This window comes from Zonotrichia leucophrys, chromosome 6 (assembly GCF_028769735.1).
Source record: "Zonotrichia leucophrys gambelii isolate GWCS_2022_RI chromosome 6, RI_Zleu_2.0, whole genome shotgun sequence".
In the NCBI taxonomy this organism is placed as follows: domain Eukaryota; kingdom Metazoa; phylum Chordata; class Aves; order Passeriformes; family Passerellidae; genus Zonotrichia; species Zonotrichia leucophrys.
The window spans coordinates 6,743,791-6,766,891 of NC_088176.1; the positions used below are offsets into that span (position 1 = coordinate 6,743,791).

Genomic DNA, 23,101 nt, shown 5'->3' on the forward strand with positions numbered 1-23,101 from the left:
TTAGAACTTCCAGTATTTTTTATTTTCTTTCTTTTTTCCCCTGCAATTAGCCTACTTTATATGATTGATGGCTACTGTGTAATTGAGAATATCAGACAGATTCTCATCCATTGCAACCATGAGTTGGCAGAATTTAGAGCTACGATGAATCCATCTGAATTTTGGTCTCCCAAAGGACATCAGTTATCAGCAATAGAGTTAACTTTACAGCTATCTCCTAACTTAGAAAAATATTAGCAACAATTGATTAATATATTATTATTATCATTACTACTACTATTACTATAGTAATAGTAAATAATACTACTGCAGTGACAGCCATCCTGTTCTTGCAACCAGCATGGTCTGAAACAAGGAGATCCTTGTTTTAAAATGCTGACTTTTCAAAGCATTGTAACTGGATGTAAACATAAGTGAAGAAAAACAAAAAGAAAAATTATGAAGCCCTAATATAGAAACTATGGAAGTGAATTCTTTTGATGTGGACATATTACTTTAACTTGAGTAAACAAATAAAATAATGGAAGAATTGACTTGCAGCCTTTGCAGATATCAAAGGGATTTTATGCCCTGTTCTGGCTGCATACAACAGACAGGACATTGTTGGAGGATGAAAATGTCCAGTGCCTTGGCACTGTGCAGGGATAAGCAACCCTACAATGACTCTTTTGCAGATCCTGCTGTTGTACTGCATAAAGGAAATTGGTTTGGAAATGAAAGGGAATGATATCGGCAGTGGGAAGAGGGACTTGGAAGGAGACCTGTGGCTGAAGGGAAGCCAACAAGGCAGCCCAAGAAAGGACACTAAAAAGTAAAACACTGGCAAAACTGCTCTGACTTAAAGTGGGGGCTATTCAAAACCAAGGTCATCCCAGAACTCCAAGGACCTAAATAGGACCTCTGTGTTCCTTCAAACGGAGGCATTTATTGACGTGTGGCTTTATTTGTAGCTTTTACATTCAGCTTCTGGTTACAGAGATTCTGGTTGACTCTTTTCCACTAGGCTGAAAAGCCCTGAAGTATTGAAACTGCCATAACCAAATAATTTGTTCCCTTTTTGCTCAGTTAAAAAGATCAAGGATTTAAGGTCTCTCGTTTGCAAAGCACTCTCCTCAAACTTTAGGTCTTTTTTGTTCTCTTGTACTTTTGCTTTAAATTTTTGGTACCATTTTTTAAAGAACTGGATACAGAAAATTTATTTTGGTCCTGCCAGTGTTGCAGAAGAAACTTTTTTACCCTGTCAGCATACCGCCATTCTTTTGCAGCAGTAACATTCTGACAGCACTTACATAATTGCTTGCACTTTGCCTCCCACTTCCTCTACAGAGCCTTCGTTTTCCAAGGTCATTTCCCATTCTTTGCATTTGACTAGGAGCACAAATCCATAACTTTGCATTTGGTACAGTTAAAGGTGTTTGTGCTGATGAGCTCAAAATAAGCTGACTAGCCTATGAACTTGCCTCTGCCTTGGGGCATATCATGCCTCTGAGACATCAGCACAGCTCACAGGGTTCTTATGGCTTCTCTCCAGGATGTTACACGTGTCATTAACCACCTGTAGGACAGAAAATGCTGTAAATCATCCAGATAGAGCCTCTTCATGTTTTAAAGGTTTACTAGGTAAAAACGGGAAAACTAGAGGATACGGTATGGGAGGAAGGAGGCAGGAGGACTGAGCAACTATTTGTAGCAGTTTTTCCTTTCACTCTCTGGTATTTCTAACTAATTTTGCCACGTAGTCAGTGTGTTCTGACCTGCCTGCCACAGGGGTTGATGGGTGTTTGCCAAAGAAGGAGAGAGGGAGGGATATGAACTGAACCTTTGCCCATGTCAGTCTGGAGATAGCTGCTGCTCAGCTGACTGCTGCTGGAGCTCAGCAAAATGTATAAACAGGAGCAAACTCTGCATCGCACTTACTGTCAGCCCTGGGGTAAGCTGGGTAAGGCAACCATTTCAATACAGAGATTATGACTGGATCCCCTCCTTTTTTCAGAAAGGGATCATCAGAGAATAGCAGAGAGAAGAAGTGTGTTCTTCTGAGGTGAACACAGCAGGTCTCTGCCAAAGCCCTCTGCCCTAATGTTGTACCAAAGTTTCCTTAAAGTGCTGGACACCGGCATGCAATTGTTTTCCCTTGGATCCTCACAAACAGTAATGCAAGCTTCCAGGGTTCTTTTAAAACCTTTTAGCTTTCTTTGTACCAAAGCACTCAAACAAGCATTTTATGTCTCCCCATTCCTCTGGGCAAGGGCTCCTCAGTGGAAAGCTGAGCTATGCAAGCTGTTCAAAAGGGCCCATTAAAACTGCAGCAACACACAGGCAGCAGTGTGGGAATGGATCAGTAGGGTTAATCTCAGTTTATGGAGCACTGATGCTGTGGGAGACCCTGCCTGGGGTCTGCAGCAGGACCTGGACAGGCCGGATCGATGGGGCAAGGCCAGCAGCATGAGGCTGAGCAAGGCCAAGGGCAGAGTGCTGCACTTTGGCCACACCAACAGCAGCACACGCTGGGGGAGAGCAGCTGGCAAACAGCCCGGTGGAAATGGACCTGGGGGTGCTGGTCTGCAGCCAAGAAGGCATCCAGGTCTGGATCAGGAACAGCGTGGCAGCAGGCCCAGGGAAGTGATGCTTCCCCTGTACCCGGCTCTGGTGAGGCCACAGCTTAAGTGCTGTTCTGAGCCCCTCAATTCAGGAAGGACACTGAGGTGCTGGAGCGAGTCTAGGGAAGGGCTGCAGGATATTGTAGGACATCTGCTTCAGACACACCACAAAGCTGGTAGAATGTCTGGAGCAGATGTCCTATGAGAAGTTGAGAGAGCCGGGGTATTCAGCCTGGAGGATGCTCCGGGGAGATCGTCTCACTCTACAATTCCCTGAAAAGAGGTTGGAGCCATATGGGGGTAAGGTTCTCTCCCCAGAAATCAGACAGGACAAGAGGGCACAGTTTTAAGGCAGGAGAGGTTTAGGTTGGACATTAAGAAGAATTTCTTCACAGAAAGGGTCTTAGACATTGGAATGCGCTGCCCAGGGATGTGGTGGAGTCACCATCCCTAGAGATGCTCAAAGTCTGACTGTGGCGCTTGGTGCCATGGTGCGGCTGACACGGATGTGCTCGCTCACAGGTTGGGCTCGATGACTCCGAAGCCCATTCCAGCCGAACCGCTGTGCAATTCGGCTCCCGCAGCCGGGACCCCCGCCCCGGGCCGGGCCCGCCGTGCCCGCACCCGCACATGCTCACTGGGGCGCCGCGGGAGTCTGGGCATGTGCAGAGCGGAGCGGGCCGGGCCGCTCGCCGCGCCCGCCGCGCCCCGGGGCTGCGGCCGCCGCCGCCCGCCCGCTGCCAGGTGAAGCCGCGCTCGCCGGGGCGGAGCGCAGCGGGGCAGCCGCCGGCCCGTGGCGGCGGCGGCGGGGCAGGATGAACAGCTCCGACGAGGAGAAGCAGCTGGAGCTCCTCGCCAGCTTGAAGGACCAAGGTAGGGGCGGGCGGCGCCGCCTCCGGCGCCGGAGAAAGCGGCTCCCCCCGCTCCGCCGCGGGCCCGGGCTCGGCCGGCGGGAGCGCGGCCGCCGCGGGGCGAGGGCTCTGTGCCCGCTGGGGGAACGGGGCGCGGCGGGGCGGGCGCGGCCTGGGCGTCCCCCGGCCCCGCTCCCAGGCCCCTTGCTCTGCCCGTGCGGAGCGAAATAATAAAAGCCTTGATGAAATAAAGCAGGGCAGTGGAACGTATTGGCTCTTCCCCATGTGGGCGCCCGCCGCGGCCGCCTCGCCGCCCCGCAGGTGCCCGCTGTGGCCGCAGGTGGCTTGGAGCCGATGATCTCTGCGGGCTTTTCCCGCCCCGCTGACCGAGCGGCTCTGCCAGCGCGGCCGTCGCGGGGGCCGATGGCGGTGGCGGGAGGCGGCGGTGCCGCACATGGGCCGTGCCGGGTGCCCGGTGCTGCCCTGGCGGGGAGCTCGGAGCCCGCAGCACCGGACAGCTCCAGGGCTCCTGGGGTGACAGTCTGCTCTCCTCGCTGTCCCTCCGAGGAGCTCAGCCTCGCGTGGAGCTGAGCCAGGCCGTGCTGAGCTGTCAGTGTCCCATGTCCCGCTCCGTGGTGCAGGGTCCGGTCCTGGCCCGAGCCATGGAGCTCCTGGCATCCCTGTCCCCATCAGCGATCAAACTTCCCGCTGGTCGCTCAGGGCTGTCCTGATGCGCTGTCGGTTTCTGTAGCACTTCAGTACTTCCACCCTGGGCTGCTTTGGGTGTGTATGAGTCACTTTCGGTGCTTTAGTAGGAAAGGCCAGAATTTCAGCATGTTCACTTTCATTGAGTTTCATATGATTTCATCGTAGTCTGACTCAGAAACTAGAACACTGTAATGCTTAATTCTCTGCAAGAAGGAAAGGAGTTGGGGTGCTCATGATCCATTTTTAACTCCCCTATGGTCAGTGTGTCCCTAAGCCAGGTTGATCCAGCAAAGCTGCAGCCTTAGTTAGTCAGGTGGGCACACTGAAACGTTTGAAGATCTGTTTGAATTGTGAACATCTTCCCGTGCACCAAACTGTTTGAATTGTGAACATCTTCCTGTGCACCAAGCGGTTGGTGTTGCCTCCTGCATGTGCAGGAGGTGTGAAGGAGCCACGCTGGAATTCACATCTGGTATTTCCCACTACTGAGCTCTCCTGGTCTCCTGTGAGCTGGGGAGGGACAGTTTGGAAAGGAGCTATTGGGAAAAGTTGTGTAAAGGAGTGAAATTACAGGGGTGTGATCAGTGCCCATCTTTCTGTCATTCATTCTGACCGTAAATGTGCTCCATTACTTTTGTGTTTAGCAGAAGCTTTTCCTAACCAAGTTTCATTTGAATATTAATGGACTATTTATGACCTACTTTGTCACTTTTTGAGTTTTTCCTGTATGGTCAGCTTTGGGCATTCATTATTACCATCAGCACAAGATACATTCTGCCTTGGAAGGATTCATTAGGTGTGAAATGATAGTCTTACAGCTGAGTGTTTAGGTAATCTGAGACCAAAAAATAGGGCTCAAAATCTGGTTCTCATGCTGGCTGACTGCTTCTGTCCAGTACTGTTGCCTCCAAGACAGCATTTGTTAAAATGACAATGATAATTGCAAAAAAGACAAGTTTGTGTTATTCTTTAGAGAAAATTGAGTCTGTTGAAATTTTTTAGAGCAGGGCTTCAGTTCTGCTCTCTGAAAGTCTTCTCCTCCAGTGGGCTGGATATCGTTTAATGTCTAAGGAAATTTCACAGGACTAGAAGAATTAGTTCAAGGGAAAGTTACTGTAACTTGAGGACTGGCTGTCCCAGATCCACCTGAGCTGAAACAGAAGCTGCACTTGGCAGACCCAGTCCTGTAAGGCTCTGTTCTTGATGGATGTTCATCCTTAAACACAGGAGTTTTGGTGTGTTGCTGTTAGGCTATCATACACTTTTGTGATGATGTGTGGGTGAGAAAGTTGTTTTTTGTAGGCGAAAAGTTAGCCAGTGGGGGGAAAAAAATTAAAATACTCTTCTGTTTTACATCTTACATTATGCAAAAAAATGGTAGCACACATAGTTAAATCAGTAGTTAAGTTGTGTTGACTGATGAGTCTGGTTCCTAGAGTGAAAAACTCAAGCAGTGAAAAGATAATGACATAAATGAAATTGTTCTTGTAGTTAGATAAAATACATTGTTACTGTAGACAAGTTAATTTGCTAACTCTTTATATACTGTAATTTGGAATAGTGTCCCCTCCATTCTTATTGATAAAAAAACAAGACTATTTTAGATACTACCAACTTCCCTCAAGTAATTTTAGGATGGTCTGTTGAACAGAGTCTCTTAATTTTCTTATTTATTGCTTCCAAATGCAGATAACAGTATTATTTTGGGAAAAAATGCAGTTGGTGGAAGGATCTGCTGGATCTGAATATTTGGGGTAATGGGTACACAGACTTGTCCTATCTTTATTTTGTTCAGAGCAGTGTACGGCTTCGGGTTTTTGTAACATTTTGAAGTGTAGTCAGATTTCTGGAAAATGCAAATGGGTTTGGAAAGGTTTCAGAAAGCATTCATTCAGTAGCTGTTGGCTTGGTTTCTTTTTCAGGATGTGTTTTTCTGCTCTTGAGAGGCTTGCCTGGCACCAGGTAAATGGGATGTCTGCGGAGCGGTGCCATAGCAGCGTCTGTGGCTGATGCTGTCACATTTCAGCCGCTGCTCTCACTGCTCCTCGCCCAGGTCAGGAGAGGAACCTGAGGCAGGTGTGTCGTAGCTGCCCACTCAATTCTCAGTGGCAGCTGTGAAGCTCTCTGGGGCTTGGGCACATTTGCTTGGTTGTTTGGCAGAGCTCTGAGCAGTAACGAGGACACTGAAGCCGTCTGTGTGTAAGATAGTCTTATCTGTCACCCATGCTGAATTTTCCAAGCCCTGTGTGTTAGACTCAGATACCTGATACTGATCATTCTTCAGCTTGCTCCATTACTAAGTTTAAGGTGAGCATCATGAAGAAACAAGATCTCTGTATTGATGATATTTTGGACTTAAAAGTATTGTTTGAGTTTTAACCCTCAAATAGTTTTCTGAAATGTCATGGTTTAATACAGCAGTTTCACTATAAATATTACTATTGCCTCACTGTACTTTAAGTGATGTTTCCAGTGATGTACATTCTATTCAATTGGCCCTTATTTCTGTGGGTAAGACATAAAACAAACAAACAAAAAAAAAGCATATTGGCAAAACTTTGTGTTATTAGTGGTTGGTTGTAGAACCTGAGGAATGTTAGCAAACTTGACTAACAGCTGAATCATAATCTGCCTGGAAGATTACCTTGTTTGTCTTTGGTTTTACTGGCACTGCTGGAACCTTGCCCTTAAAGACAGAGTCATCTTCTGCAATAGTCCCTTTTTTGTTCAGCTGAAAACAGGAGTCAGTGATCAAAGTGTCTGGAGTTACAAACTAGGTAAAATTACACTTCAGTACTGTCATAGCCAAATTTCTGGTCGCTTTGCTAAATTTTTTTACATTAACCATTACAGTAGTTAACAACTGTTCTAACCACACATATACTAAAGGTATTTATATTGCCTGGATTTTTTTCTTCATTTTTGAATGGTCTAACTTTGCTCTGTGTTTGTTGGCTGGATTTGATGAAGTGTGATGATTTCCAATCTCTAGTCCCAAGCACTGTGGCTCTGGATACATTTTTTTAAATTATGATCTATTTGATCTCTTTAAACTTTTTCTTATAATGTCTGTTCCTTTGAATAAGGGAACATCTTATGTGTATCTTCTTAAGAACAGACTAGACTGCCAATCTGACAGCAATATATCATAGAAGTACCTTTTAAATGTATACTATTGACAAGCTCCTAATGTGGCCTGACAAATTAATTCTACTTTGTAGCACATCAGTAATTTTTATGGCCAGAGAAATTTCTTAGGACACCTTCTTGGCTGTTGTCTTCCCTTCTGTAGTCACCTGCTCTATAATTCACTTTTCCCCCATGTACTTGGGTGTATATCTTAATACAGAGCATTAATTCCCCAGCAGAACCCATCCTGCTTGAATGTATTAGAGTTCAGATGTTTTCCCCACTTCAGTTTCTTGTGGTGAACCCTATATTTTTTTCCAGAAACTTGTGAAGGCAAGTTTTTTGGTGTGAACTTAGTGCTTGGTCTTTATCAGGCAGTGCTGTGTTTAGTTTTCCTGCTCTGTTTTTTCAAGGAAGGTGTAAGACTGCAAGATGCAAATTTGGGGTTTATTAAAGTTACTTGTACACTCTTTCATAGATTTGAGTAAAATCCAGGCAAATGGGAACACAGATACAGGAGCTGAGTTACAGTATTTGTACCTAACACTTATCTTTGTGTACTTACACAGGTGCTTTTTATTTATTTTTTAAAGAACTGTAAGGTAATTGAGCCGTGTAGGTTTCAGCAAATGCAACTGATACCTGACCCAAAGCTTGGTTTGCCCATGTAAGCTTTAGGCCTGCTAATAGGTTTGTGAGTCAGGATTTGGAGTCATTGTAAGGTGCTGGGTGTATTGCTGTCCCATAGATTGCCCTGAACAGAAGGAGGTGTTGAAAATGCCACCCAGGCTTTATTTGAAAATAGTGTGCACCTGGCTGGTGCTGCTGGTGCCTTACTGCATCCTGTTGAAATACTGGTAACTTGGATTTAGCAGAAGGAATCTTTGAACCTAAAATGGTGAACAAGGGAAAAAATTATCCCTTTTGGCTTTTTTTAATGCTTTTGACAGCACTTCACAGTCTTGTGCATGCTGTCCATGTAGGAGGCCATTGTTGTTCAAGAGTTTTCACAGCACTCTTGGCCTGATTTTTCCTATTCCATGTACACTGGGAGGAGCAATGTGGTGGCAGCAATTCCATTAAAGCTTCTGGTGCTGACAGGGGTAATTCTGTCTCTAATGATATATCCAAAAAGCCAGGTGTTAGTTTACTTCTACAAATAAAATATGACTTAATTGGGGTAGTCTGTTTCATCTGGAGCAGAGCACTTCTTGCCCCATCAGCTCTTTCTCCTGCCTGTACCAGTAAAGACATGCCTGGTCCATGGTATGGAAGCAAAAAAAAGTGGAGTGACACTTGCTTCCTTTGACAGCTCTACTTATTTTTTGAGTAAATAAATAGATTTTAAATCCATTACTTATTGATTTGTCATGGAATGGCTCTCAATCAACTGGAAGGCTGCCCTGGTTTGCAATATAAATACTGAAGTATATGCATGTAGCATTTTTAAAGTTTGGGGTTTTTTCATTAACTTGGGTTTTTTTAATATGCAGCTTTAGGAAAGGGATTGATTAATTTTTTAATAAAAAGAGTAGGAAGAGTCACCACCTCACTCTGTGTAAATGAAGGTGTCTTTCCTGTTGTTCATTGTGAATTATAGTCATTATATACTTTTACCCTTATGGCCTTGTTTTAGTAATAAGTCATTTTCAGCCATAGTAAGTATCTAATATATAAAACATCTAATTTAGATAATACTTACATTCTTTTCGCAAATTCAAGTCCAGGAGACACAGGTTGACAACTGAAAATCAGAATACTAAGTTATAATTAAAGGAGCTTCTGCATACAAAGTTACCTGCTTAATTTAATGCTGATAAAGGGTATTGATATGTTTCCAGGACAGTCCGTTCTGGCCAGCTGAGCTGTGGAGTGAGTAGCTGGTGAATAAGTGAGGCCACTGTTGTGGAGGAACATGCTGTGTTCACTCACGTTGGCTCTTTTGGGGTTTTACTCTTTTACTGTAAGAAAGAGCAGGGTTGGCTGAGAATAGTTTGGGTGGGTTAAGAGCTATAGCCCAGAATATTCTGTTATTTTCTCCTTCAGGGCTAATGAGTCAGAGTTCTCTGTTCATGGAGTGTGTGAAGAGAGCTGTTGAGGGTGGAGCAAATCTATATTTACATTTTTCAGTCATTTGTAAAGTATTGAATGTCAAGAATGATTTTACCTTAAAGGCAAGCAAACACCAGCAGTTTTCAAGTATGAAGAAACTTGAATTGCATCTGTTGGTGCAGTTTGCATTCCTTTTCATGCATCTGGATGGTAGAGGTCTCTTCCCTTATTTTCCTGAGGGGAACAGGGAATAGCTTGGCAGTGGAGCAGTGACCAAGAGACACAGTCTTTGTGCTCCTGTGTAGGAAATATATTGTTTCACCAGTGTGAGTTTTTGGTTGTTCATCTACCTGTTGGGGCTTGTTTTGTTTTGTTTTGTGGGGTTTTGGGGTTTTTTGTTTTTGTTCTTGTTTTTGTTTTGTTTTTCCTTCTTCTTGGGCATGGAATTTGGGGTACATAAGGAGAAGTGGGGACAAAGTAAAGGGATGGATGGGAGACCCTGGTTTTACTGGTGCAGGGATCAGCTGCTCTGCAAGTACCCTTGTGTCACACCGACCATTCTTTATGGGCTTGATCTGTAACCTGAGCCAGTGTGGGTTTAAAATGGTCACTGCAAACCAGTATATCCACTTTGTAATTTTTGAACTCAATCAATAAAATTGTTTAACTCTACATTGATCAAAAATTGATTTTTTCGGGAGCTATCATCTTTTTCAGACACTTCCTAATTGCTTCTATTCTAGAGGTCTATCCAGTTCATAGGATATTAACAGGCTATTAATGAAGTTTATGACCCATGTTATTTAAGAAATCTGCATAGACAAAAGAAGAGTTTTCAATTTAATCAATTGGAGAACTAATTTGGGAAGAGGTACTGCTATATTAACTTTTTTTCTTTTTCCCCCCTTGTGTAGCTATTGGCGAATATGAAGAGCTTAGAGCAGAAAATAAGAAAACGAAGGAAGAGGTTTGTATGAATCAATTATTCATTTAATACTGAAATGCTGAATACCAGAATGCCTTTTGGACTGTGGCAGATTCCTGACTGCTTTTTTGAGTTCACTGTTACATAATAATAATAATAAGAAGAAGAAGAAGAAGAAGAAGAAGAAATAGTATTACTTGTACCTTTGTGTTTTATGGAGCAATGAATGCAGCTCTTACAACTATTCTGGCTGTCCCACTGCAGAAAAGTTCCTGTAAATATATTTTAAGTGATTGCTGCTTTACCAGATTTGCATGTGATAACAGTGGGAGCATAGACCAAGTCACGTGTCCAGATAAAATTGTTTCTCTTTGATCTAAGACTTGTTTTATTATGACTTCATTTGCACAGGGGAATTAATTACTGAAAAGAAACAAAAAAAAGAGAAGACCTTCCCTCAGCTTCTGAACTTTCATAATGTAGGAATATGATTTCTGAAGGTAGGGAGGCATGCAGGGGAGTCAGTGCTACACTGTATTGTAAGCACAATTCTTCTCCAGTATGAGTGAGCTGAAGATGTAAGAAGAAATCTGTTGGGTTTTAAATCCCTGTTAGCTGCCAGGAGACATAGGTTTAATTCAGCTTCTTTTGAAATCATTTTGGAATGGTCATTTTTAGTTACAAATGTTTCAATTCAAGGCTGTATTGAGAAGACCTTGGCCTTAACTCTTTTCTTATTGCTGAAGAAAATTTGATACTTATGTACACTTATGATTCAGCAAAGATTATTTGTATTTCTACTGTGGTCAGCACAATGTGCTTCATTCCCTCTATGCTCTGACCTCCTTGTCCTTTTCACTTTGGTTGTTGCTGCATTCCTGTTCTGCTGAGCTCATCCCAGGAAATCTCTCCTCTCTCTTTGCTTTTGGAGGAAATGCACAGAAGAAAATGAGAATAAGACTGACCTGGACCAAGACTCCTTCCAGCCCAGAATGCTGTCTCTGGCAGCAGAAAGGGAGGCATGTAGGAGCGTGTTTAACACCTGGGCAGGTTTCTCTTGCAGTCTCCAAACCACTGGGAGAGGTTTCAGCATCCTGCCCTGCTCTGCTCTGTTCCTTTAGTTTGTCCCATGCTGGCTCTTGGCTTCTGTCACATGTGGGGAGTGCCGTGCCAGGACATGAGTACACCTCATGAAAAACAGACTGTCCACTTTCCCTGAACCCAAGTCATTTCAGCTTTGGTGTTTCTTCAGCAAAACTTTGTTTAGCTCGGGAAGGGAGGAATGGGGAGACTTCCCTTGAGCTACATTTTTATTTAATTTTTTTTTTTTCTTCAAAGGGAATGTCAATGAAAATTTTTATTTCTGAAATAGAGATGGAATGAGAAGTTCTGAGGTTGTTTTTTCCATTCTGCTCTTCTTGCCTCCTTGCTCCTCTTTCTCACAAGACTTCTTTCCTACATCTGCATATCTCTAGCTACTCTTGTGTGTTTCATCTGGAGGCTGCTTTGAACTTTTGCGGAATTCTTGCATAACACCCAAAAATCCCCCAAGTCTGAGCCGATGGGGATTACATTCCCAGCTGAGCAAATAGTTAAACACGTGCTCAGGGCTGGATTTTCAGTTGTTATGCAAGTTTTCTACCTCCAAAATCTCCATCCTGCAAATTGGTGTGCTTGTGTAAGCAGTCATGGTTCATTGTTCAAGTGCTTGGACTCAAGTGGTTTAGTGTGGGGCTTTAAGTGCATTTCTTCTACAAAAAAAAAAAAAATCTACTGATACAGAGTTCATGGCTATATTTGCTTCCAGGGCCAATACTGAAAGAAACTGTTCCTTGTGTTATGGCAGGGCAGAGTAATCCTAAAGGTCCTTAGCATCTCTTGCTTTGTATCTGTTTGTGCTTTGCAGGATCAAACCTGCTGCTGGAAAAATACAGCACAGACTTTCTCTGCCTGTGGGTCTGGGAAGTTGTGGGTGACTTCTGTTCCTTTTTCTGCCACATCTGTCACTGTGGATGTCAGCAAGTGGCTTCCTCTGTGTCAGCTGTGGTCACATAATTGCGTGGAGAGGAGAATGAGATGTTAATTCTTTTAGCAGGTGACTTGCAGACTGTGTGTGGAAAGTGCCACAGAGGAATTAAATAGCAGTGTGTGTGTATGTGTTTTTGGTACACTTGGAATACTTTCCTAGGTCACTGCAGTGCTTGTGTGGCTCTGAAAGATGAGCTGTGCATGCAGAAATTGTCCTAGTTTCCATTAGACACGTGGAACATAGTGGATAACGGGCAGGTAACTTAAGATATATTTTTAATTTTTGAAAATTTATGCTCTTTGTTCCATATTTTTCCTTAAAATTAGGAAGTAAATTGACTTTTAAGTGGGTTACTTTGTTCAAAGCACTGCTGCTTTGAAAGGGATGCTAATAACCATGAAAATTCAGGAGCAAAAGACAAGATCTTTCATCCACAGTGTCTCTTCCTCATTGCCTTGCAAAACTGCCAATTTGGAGACCACTGGTGGAGTCTCTGACAACATTTCCCCAGACATTTTTTCTTAGTGTTTTTAAATACTTTTAGAAATAATGGAGGCAAAATTATATTGTCAGATTACGTCTCTTAGGTCATCTTTTTTTATTGATGCAGCCAACAAAACATTCATACCAGCCCCCCAAAAATGGATAACAAATGTTCAGCTGCACACAAATGTGGGTAACTTAATATGCAGTTCTGACATATTCAGAGTCAGATCATGAATAAATATTTGACTACTTGCTAATCAGACAGAAATGACTCTGAACGCTGGTTTTGACAGTGTTTTGTCATGCTGCCAGTAGGGGGAAAAAAAAAGCAAGACAGCTATCCAAAAGGGTAGGTGTAATTCTGTATCTCTGATACATCATTCATGGGGTTTGCTCTGCTAAAGCACAGGATGGAGTGCATTATACGTTTTATCACCAAGTGGGAATGGGGAAGGGACTCTGCCTTGATCACATACTCATTGTTTCTCTGAGCAGAGCACTGCAAATGTCATTGGATACTTTTGAGCACTGCACCAAACTCACAATTTTAGAACAAGCATTAAATCTGCATACATTTCACAATCTGTGTAAATGGGGAAGAATTGTGTCTTGTGTTGCTTAGCAATGGTTTAATTGACTATATGACTACTACATGAACTTTTTGCATCTTAATATCTGGGCTGAACAATCTCCCTGTTGTCTTTGCCCTTTGAAGGCATTTTACTGAAGTCTGTAGGAGCTTATGTGCAAAATAGTTGGCAAAAAAGAAGCCTGTTAGTAGAGAATAGACAAGAAACTAGAAATTAAAATATTGCCTTGTGTATTGGCTACCTAGAAGGCTAAAATCTGAAAAGAGTGGGATTGACAAATCTTCTGAACTTGTGCCTGCAAAGATGAAGAATATATGGAGTTATTCACAAAATCAACTTTGGAAAATGGACTGTTAATTTCTAAAAATACAGATGCTATGTATTTTTACTGCTAGGAGATTATCACTGTAGCCAGTCCAGCACTGCAGTATTTTCTGTTTACTTTGTTAGGGTTTTATAGGTGGTATAATGGTGGTATAAATATTAGATTACTAATACTAATACTAGATATATTAAATAAAATAGAATAAAGGGCTGTTTTACTTTGCAGAGAAGCTGGAACTCTTAATTAAGTTAAAAACTGAAAATTGACTGGCAATCCAGGAGCTACAAACTTCTTAATTTTTATTCAAGGTTACTCTTTAGTTTGGAGTTACCCCTTAACACTGAAAAGGGAAAGCTTAGTAAATACATGGAGATTTTCTCCTTAGCAGTTGCATGTGCTTGAATGTGGAAAGTGAAGATTTTATAGTCATGTTATGATATTTGCCTTTTAATATTTAGGAATAGTGATACTTTTGTCCATTAATGATTGTTGTGTATGCCTAAAACTGCATTTTTGAAAAGTGAGATGGTTATGAACTTTTAGGACTTCTCTGGAGCATTTTAGGAGCAGCTCATACATCTAAATTTTGATTTTTAAACTTTTCAGTTTTAAAGGTAAGGTCAATTTATTTTAAAGGGTGACAGTAGTTTTTATTATGAAACATAGTTTATAGGCTTTTTATTTTTGTGTAAATTTCAAAATTGAAACAGTTTAAGTAGTTAAAGAAAATCTCAAATTTTTCCTAATTCTTAGAAGATAAACTAGGGTATTTTTTGGAAAGACCTGTAACAGCTCTGCTTGCATGGCTCTGATTGCAAGACAGAAGGCAAAGTGCTTTCCATTGATCATTTCAGCAAGGGCAGCAATCTCCCACTCTCCTTTTCTTCTTCTTCTTTCATTCTGAAGCACAGTAGCAGCAAAAGGAAGGTATTGAGAAAACTGCAACTGGGAGCAGGAATTGCTCTGCAGAGACCCAAGCCTAGAGACCCTGATTGTGCAGAGAAATGTGGCAGTTATGAGGAGAATAGTCAGCTTGCCGTGGTCCAAATGGAGCTCTCTCTGCAAATAGCACTCGAGGTGAAGTGGAATAGGTCATTTAACTTCCCCTTTCACTGCACAGGGAAAGCTGCTTTGCCTTACAGCCTGCTGCCTGGAGGATTTTAAAAGGAGTTTTTGCTGCCTGGAGGATTTTAAAAGGGATTTTTTCCTGTCGTTGGGATAAGGGAGTGTGCTATGTCCTCTACAGCAAGGTTTCCATCAGTAGGAAAGTTGTTGACTTCTACAGGCAACAGATCAGATCCTTAAAATGTTAATGTTTCTGGTTTTTAAATTGCTCATTTAATGTGCAGTGGGCTGAAAGCTTGCAGTGTGCAGAAAAATCATGTGTGGGTGAAATATGTCATTGTGGCTCCAGGGTCTTTCTTGGGAAATCCAAGGAGACCGCAGCTCCCACCAGTTCCCTTTTGTGGCAGAACTGTGCTCTGCAGAACAGCCAGAAACACCTTCTGCATCTCTCGCTGCCTTCTGCTCTTAGACTGCACTTCTGCCACAAAGGTAACCCACATTTTTTCTGAGGAAACAGAGGGAGGGCAGCAAGATTCGTGCAGGGATTTCCCTTCCCCACCTCTCCTCTGCAAGATTCTCTCCACAGCTTCTTTGTTAGCAGGGCCCCAGGAAATGGTGAGTCCTCGTCCGGCGCTGCTGGCTCAGCGTGTCTGTGCTCCTTCTGCAGCTCTGCCTTGTTTCACAGTCCTTACAGCAGCTGGGACTGACCTGTCCCCCTACTCAGCCCTGTCCCTTGAAGCCTCATCACCCCAGTGCCATCAGAAGAGAGATTGTTGTTGAGTGCAGCTCCTTTTGCTCCCACAGATAGCCACCATCTGCCCCAAGCCAGCACCAGTGGCATCCTCGCCTTGCCCGAGAGCAGATCCTTCTTTGGGTCTCATCCAGGGTCCTCTGTAGCTGATAGATGTTTTCTCTTGAATTTGGCTGCCTTTGAATCAGACTCTCCCCCTTCTTGTTGTTTAACAGCAGGCTCCTTTCCCAGCTAACTCAAAGTGGCTCCTCATGTGGAAAAACAGAAAATCGAGCAAAATCATTTCAGGGTTTTTGGGTTGTTTTGTCTTTTGATTTTTTTACCCAGTTCTGTTCCAGTGGCCAGCATCCTTGTAATTGGAGTTGCACTGTAAGGAGCTCAGTCACACAGACCTCTTCCAGAAGTTAACTCATGGTTTTAGGTTGATTTATTGCTGTGAACATGCCCAGCCGCATGTGAGGAAGGATGTGTGTGTAAGGCACCTTGTGTGCCAGTCATACTTCCCCCTGGGTCATGTGTTTTTCACACTGTGGTTAATCACTGACTGTGTCTCTTGTGAATTTTACTCATTTCTTTGAGTTCTTTCATTTACTTACAGAATGGGTTTTCTTAGAGAACTCTATTTCACATCTGTTTTATTCTTTCTTTGGGAAGAACCCGTTCCATCATAAGATCAGTGATTGCAAGCCTGTGTAGTGTTAGCAATAACCACAAAATTAATAAAACTGAGGTGATGGGAACTCCTTAAAGCATGAACATGAGTGCCTTTCTCTCTACAAAGCTGAAACTTTGCTCATGATGTAATGAAATTAAACAGCATGTCCCTGATGGTTGGCTTTGAGGTTTTCCCTGCATATGGTGGATATAGAAATGTAGGCCTCTTTTCTGAGTCTATTTGTGTTAAAGAAACTAGACTTAAAGTCTATTTTTGACATGCAAAGTATTGCTTCTACTGTTGGTGTAACATGGATAACTGCTTATTTCGGTTTGGGATAATGTGTCTCTTTAAAATATTTTCAGAGTAGCTCTGAATCAGAACCTAAATCAAGTGCAGTGTGCCAGTTTGGCTGGGAAGTACTCTGAGTAATGAATTTTTTATGCATAATTTCCATTGATCTTACATGGCTGAAAGGAAAAAGAAATGCTTTGATAAGCTTCTGTACATTATTGTGCTGGCAATTGATCCTGGTTGATTTTGCATGTTGTGACTGACTGCTAATTAAATAACTGGGATCAGTGTTTCATTTCAATTTTCTCTTTTCCTACAGTGTGACAAAATCAAGCAAGAACGAGATGAGGCTGTCAAAAAGCTGGAGGAGTTTCAGAAAAGTAAGCTGACAATGTCAGTGGGATTTTCTTGACGTAGACAATTATGAACATAGTTCTGCACACTCTACAGCAGCGTTAACAATGCTGAGATTCAGGTCCACTTGCTGTTTCTTTTTGAAAGCTGAGTTTAAGGAGCTAATCCAGTGAGACTTTGCCCACAGTAGTCAGAATAAATGCTTTTACAGCACTTGTACTCTCTGGCATGGGTAGTCACTCTCAAGGTACAAAGTGGTGAAAATACAGTGGTGCAAAGGTGGCTCTATCTCACCTGGATTCTGCAAGTGACTTTTGGAATGATGCATGCTTGAAGTGATTTGATGCTGAGATTCCTAATAATAATGATAATAATAATAATAGTAGTAATAATAATAATAATAATAATAATAATAATAATAATAGCCATTTTTTAAATGAAGGACTAATACTACTTTAAGCACAGACACACCAGGAAAGGTTTTTAGGACGAACTGCTCTCAGGTGCTAATTTTTAGAGCAAGTTCTATCTCGTCTGGGCTGTGAGAACCTCAATATTCAGTTTTTCACTTTTATGGTAATGGTTCTATTGAAACTGTGTGGTGTCTGGAAGCAACAAAGCACATCTAATGGGAGTGGAAGTATCCTAGTGGAATAGCTCCTTAGAAGAGACAATTACAATGGGATTGTGGTCTGTTACATCTGGTTTGTGCCAGTACAGTGAACTGCACGGTGAAGCATCAGAAATGTGGATGAAGTTAATGCAGGAGGAGGAAATCACATGGTCTGTACTTTTGTGTGACTGTGTTAAAGAGGAATTTGCTCACTTCTGTTTTATAATAGTTCGTGTGGTACAATTATGGAAAATAATCTGAAATCAACAGGAATTGTCTACTGCCTTGAATGATCTTAGGTAACCAAGAATGTTCTCTAAGAAGTACAATTCCTCTGGAAAAACGGCTGCCTGTTTTGTTTTTGTTATGATACGAGGAATACTGGAGTGTGGCAGAAAATGTCAAGTAGTTAAGACTTAAAATTTGAGGTAATATTTGATGTTGTAAGATTTTATAGGTTTCTTTTATCTTCCTTTCACATTTTTAAAGGACATACCTTGTAAACATAGTGATAAAATGCCAGGAATATTAGGATTTTAAAGCAATAATAGAGCCCATTATTTAAACGACAATATAAAAGGCAATTATATTGATGAAGAGCTACATTGGCTTTGTGTCTGTGAATAAACTTGGCCTGTACTCAGCTTCTATTTGTTCTCCTGGCATAAACACATATTGTGTGTGATTCCAGTTTAATGGGGCCCCGTTTGTATGCCAAGCAGCTGCATTTTAGGCCCTATTGCGTGATTTCATAGCTCTCTGAAAATTGGTTCTATTGAGCACAAGAGATAGAAGGTGGTGGTGGGGGGGAAAGCTTCAACACACAATCATTTCTTTTCAATTGGAGCCAGCAAGGTTGATGACAACATGACCATTGTGTTATAATGATAAGACCACTAAGGATCTGTACCTCTCATCAAGGCTTTCACACAACAGCAGATACAATTTAATTCACTGCTCTGTCAGCAGTGCTGATACCATTATGCCGTCTGTCTCCACAGTTATAATCACTGTCCTCCGAGAAATGCAGTTGAAATGATCTTGAGCAGTCAAAGAAACTCTCAATTAAGGCTGCCACTTCCAATGTGTCAGATTGTGTCTTATGCACTTGGTACAATTTTCACTTCCAATCCTGTTTATTTACAATGTCTACCAGTAATTATGCTTAACATGTCATTTAGTGAGGGTGCCCCTGCCAAGGAGATTGTTGGGTGCTGCGGGACCATTGAGGGGGAGTTTCTCGCAGTCAATGCCATCAGCGGCTTTTAGTCCCTGATGGGATGCAGTAGTAATGTTGATAATGCAAGTATCGTGCTCATCAAGTCATAATTAGATGCCACTCAAATGTGCCACTTGTAATAACAGTGTTGATTCATGTTTTCTCGGTGACTGCAACTACTAATTAGTTAAGTGGTTTTTGGTTGGCCTGCATTTGCTGCGGATTATTATTACCCCTGAAAAAAACTGTCAAGGTTAGAGATGTTTCAGGCCACTTAGTGCTTCTTTATGAATATTAATATTAACATAATAAGAACTTTGGACAGACTTAGGAAATAATATAGTTTTTGTATTTAATTTGGAAAGACTTTTTTCCCCTGAGTTAATCATAATTGCAGGTTAATTAAGTTTAAATGAACCAAGAGTAATCCCTAGTTCTGCCATGAGAGCCCGATCCTTGTTTCCCAACTTTAGCCTTGCTTGAGGCCCTTGGATTCCTGTCTGTAAAATGGGAGCAGCTCTGTATCTCCACTGCTCCTTCATCCAGCCCAAAGCATCTCACTGCTCAAAGCTCCCAGGGCTCAGTAGAATAAAACCAGAGGAGACAGGGAGATGTACTGCATGAAACTTTTCCTCTCTCTAATTGTATGTGTTGTATGTCTCTAAAATGTAGCAGCTGGTAGGACACGTTTGGAGCAGATTATTTATCCACAGAGAAATTAAAATAAAATGAAGATAATTTTTACAGGAGAAATGAAAATAAAAAGACATTCAAAGAAAGAGGTCTGGTTGCACTCCTGGTAGAAGACTTCATGTGAATATAGTTTATAGACCAAGATTTACCAGTACACTGCCCTGCCTTTTCTTTTCTGTAGATTTTGGGTCTTTCATGCAGCTACTCACCATACCAATGTGTTGCTAATTTCCTCTGACAACATCAAAACTTCAAAAATGAAAGCTTCAGGGGATGTTAAGTATAAAGCTGCATAAATAACATTTGTTAATGACCTTCTTTTTCCTAGCATGAAGTTCTGTTTTGTAGTTTTTAAGATGACCTCTGTATATCAAAGATGGCTTAAATATCTCTCTTCAGTCTTTGGTCAAAACTCTTGGAATAGGGCAAGGAGGGTTTTCTACCCAGTGGTATGAAATCCCTAGATTTTAAATTTTATCTTGATGAAAATGAGAAGAAATACTAGGAAAAAATTCCTCTTTGTTTACACTATATTTTCCAGCCTTGTTCCTGCTCCAAAATGTTATTCAGCTGCAAGTACCCTGTGCATTTTTGCAAGTGTTCTGTGCACTGGAATCATGACACTGCTGAAGAGGAATTTGTGCCTTGCAATGATTTGCAGAATTAGGTTCCAGGCTGCTGTTTGGGATCAGATGAGGGTGCCAGAAGCCAAGAGGGAATTGCATCAATGAGTCTGAGAAATGGAAAACTATTCTGGGGTTTTCTGCTTTGCTCCCCTGTGCAACCTATAACCTGTCCCTTAAGACTTTGAACACTACTAAAGTACAGATGTACTGCTGAGAGATGAGTAGAATTGCAGGCCAGAATGTATCTGTGCTTTTAAATTCTTTCTGATTCCCATTGGTCTCCTGTGTTACAGAACAGAATTTGTTTCAGAACTTTTTGGTCACTCTTTTGCCTGTCTTTGGCAGAGTGATGTGTACCCACAATTGTAATAGGGATTTTCTAAGTGCAGAGGACAGATGTGGCACTTGCTCCTCCAGCCGTGACATCAAATGTACAGCCATGCATTCCAGCTGCAGTCAGACAGCCCAGTCTTGGTTTCAGGGAAGATTTTGGGAGTGTTTTGAAATCTGTGTTGTGAACAGTGGAGGTAGGTGAGACCGTGGTGCTCATTTTGGGGCCTGCTCAAGCACAGAGAGACTGGCAATGAGAAACAGACCAGAAAGTGAAAAGGAGCTTTGTAAACCTCTCCTAAGGGATTATCCTGAGGGTGTCATTCTGATTCCTCAGGTGTTAGTGAAATAAAGATGATGAGTGAGATTTGTGAAGGAGGCTCCTGCTGGTCCTCTGCTTCCATAAGTTTATACTCAGTTCTACAGTTGCCCCTCTAATGCTGCAAACATGACTTGAGAGAACTGCTTAAAGGAACAACCCAAATATCCAATGCTCAGAACCATTCCTATCCATGGAGATATCTAAGTATGTACTTCCCTGTGTTTGAAATGCTCACAATGAAAGTTAGCAAAAGAAGATATTCTATTTCTGATCATGGGAGGCATGTGTCAGTCTCAGGAAAATAATGACTAATTTTTGAACTCTTCCCTTAGTTTCTCACATGGTTATTGAGGAAGTGAACTGTATTCAGAACCATCTTGAAATTGAGAAGACATGCCGTGAAAGTGCTGAGGCTTTGGCTTCTAAGGTGAGAAGAATTATGGTGATGCTGGGTTTTTTTTTTAAATCTATTTATTCACCTGTTTATCTATTTATTTATTTAAAACTTGAGAATGTATGCATGACCCTTATATATTTCTGTATAACCTTGTGGAGCTGTGAAATAGTTTAGAAGTGGCAAAAAACTAACAGCCAGATGCGAGATGCAAAGCACCATTCCTGCCTTTAAAGGAAAAATACCATTTTAATGTTGTTTCTATTTTCATGGACCAGCATCCTGATCTCTAGCTTTCATATGCATTTAGGTTAAATGGAAAATAAGTTTTAGAACTCCTCTGTGTGAAAACAATAATGAGCATTTCAGTGTCTAAATCAAATGGAAAAAGTCAACCACTGCATTACATTTCAGGTGATTGTTTATGAAAGCAAAGCAAGGGCAGGGGAAAGGTGACCTCCACTGCTCTGTTGATTGCGTCTAGTCTGATGAATTTAGCAAGTGTGTAATTTTCTATATTCCATCTCATCAGAAGTGCATTATTATTAAAGAATGTTTTTATCTCTCTTATATATTTTTGGTTGTGTAAAATGCATCTGAGCCACTTCATCAGAAAATGGATTACAGCAATTTTGAACCAAATTTCATTAGCAATGCTGACTGCCTTTTTTTTTTCCTTTTTTTTTTCCCCTCCCTCCCCATTCCCTGCCCAAAGTACATCCTTAGTTATGGTAAAAATCACACCAGCAAGAAATCACTTTAATTTAGATGCATTAGCAATGTACTTTCTGGAGGTATTTACTTAATTGTTTGCATAATGACACTATATTAGAATTCATAAGATAGACAATCAGCATATAAGTAAGAAAATGAACACATTTATGCAACTTGTCTTCTTCTCTGCACTTTGCCTGTAATGCAGGGACAAGGGCAGTTCAAAGACTCCCTCTGCTCCATGGGGCTGTTTGTGAGCTGGCTGCACCATGTAGGGCTCCTCACACCTCTCTCCCCACTGTCTCACTTTCATTCCTTAGGAAGGAGATAAATTCTTGAATAAATCTCCCATAACTGAAGGGCTGAGGATAAGGGGGATCAGAGATGATTGCTTAGGTGAAAATTTGGGGTCAGATGAACAGTATAGTGTATGTTTTCTTTGAAGATGCATACTGGAGTTCTGAAGTCTGTGTTGACTTTGGCACATGGTGTGTCTTTAGTAGAAAACTGAGTTTCATTCTTAAACCTGAGCACAGGGAATGCTTGGCTGATGGGTGGGCAGTCACCCTGACATTTACCTGAACACCCCTGGGGTGTCTGGATGCAGGACAGTGAAAGAGAATTAAATATTTGCAGTGATTCCTGTTCAGTTTTTGTTCATTAAGACAGAGATGCTTTGTAGAATCTCTTCTGTACCATCCACCAACCAGCCATGTGTTCAGGCATCCAGCCCAAAGTGGTTTCTGACTCCTGGTCTGACCCATAAAGAATTGGTTCATGAGATGGCTCCCATCTTATGTGTGTTGACTCTACAGTAATAACTCCAAAGAATTTTGAGATAATTATTTTGTGACTAGGAATATAGTAGTAGTAGTATTTGTAGCATATATATATTATAGATATTATATATATATATATGATATCTATAATATATATAATTATATAATAGATAATATAGTTTGTTATATTATTTATTATTATAGTTTATATATTATTATATATATTTGTAGTTTATACACAGGAGAAGGTAAGGATTTTTATTTAACCAATTGATCCAACTTGAAAAACCAGATGAGCTTTCAGGGGCACAAACTCTTCTTCAGGTCATTCAGTTGGGACTCCTGGTACATGTTTAAAGGTGAGCAGCTGTCACAAAGCCTGTGTAGCATTAAGTCAGCTTGGTAGTTGATGTGATTGATTTAAACAGAAGTACCAGAGAGGAAAAAAAGGCATGGATAAAGCATCATGTTGAATTGAAGCCTCTCAGAGGAAAAAGTGGATAACCACCCCATCTTCAGACCATTCCAATGTTCAATGGAACTTAATCTAATGTTACTTTTGACTTCTTTGTTTGATAGATCTTTTAATGATAAAGG

The 23,101-nt window shown here is 41.6% G+C and overlaps 1 protein-coding gene across 2 annotated transcripts in view; it reads left to right on the plus strand.

Annotated features, from left to right (window-relative positions):
* The first annotated feature begins 3,300 nt into the window (after positions 1-3,300).
* The window catches only part of SHTN1 (shootin 1), a 55,210-nt gene continuing 35,409 nt past the window's right edge, over positions 3,301-23,101 (plus strand). For both annotated transcript variants that reach the window (XM_064716670.1, XM_064716671.1), the window contains exons 1-4: positions 3,301-3,473; positions 10,255-10,307; positions 16,780-16,840; positions 20,950-21,044. In XM_064716670.1, the coding sequence (XP_064572740.1) occupies positions 3,416-3,473; positions 10,255-10,307; positions 16,780-16,840; positions 20,950-21,044 (267 nt within the window). In that variant the 5' untranslated portion in view covers positions 3,301-3,415. The remainder of the gene's footprint in view (positions 3,474-10,254; positions 10,308-16,779; positions 16,841-20,949; positions 21,045-23,101) is intronic.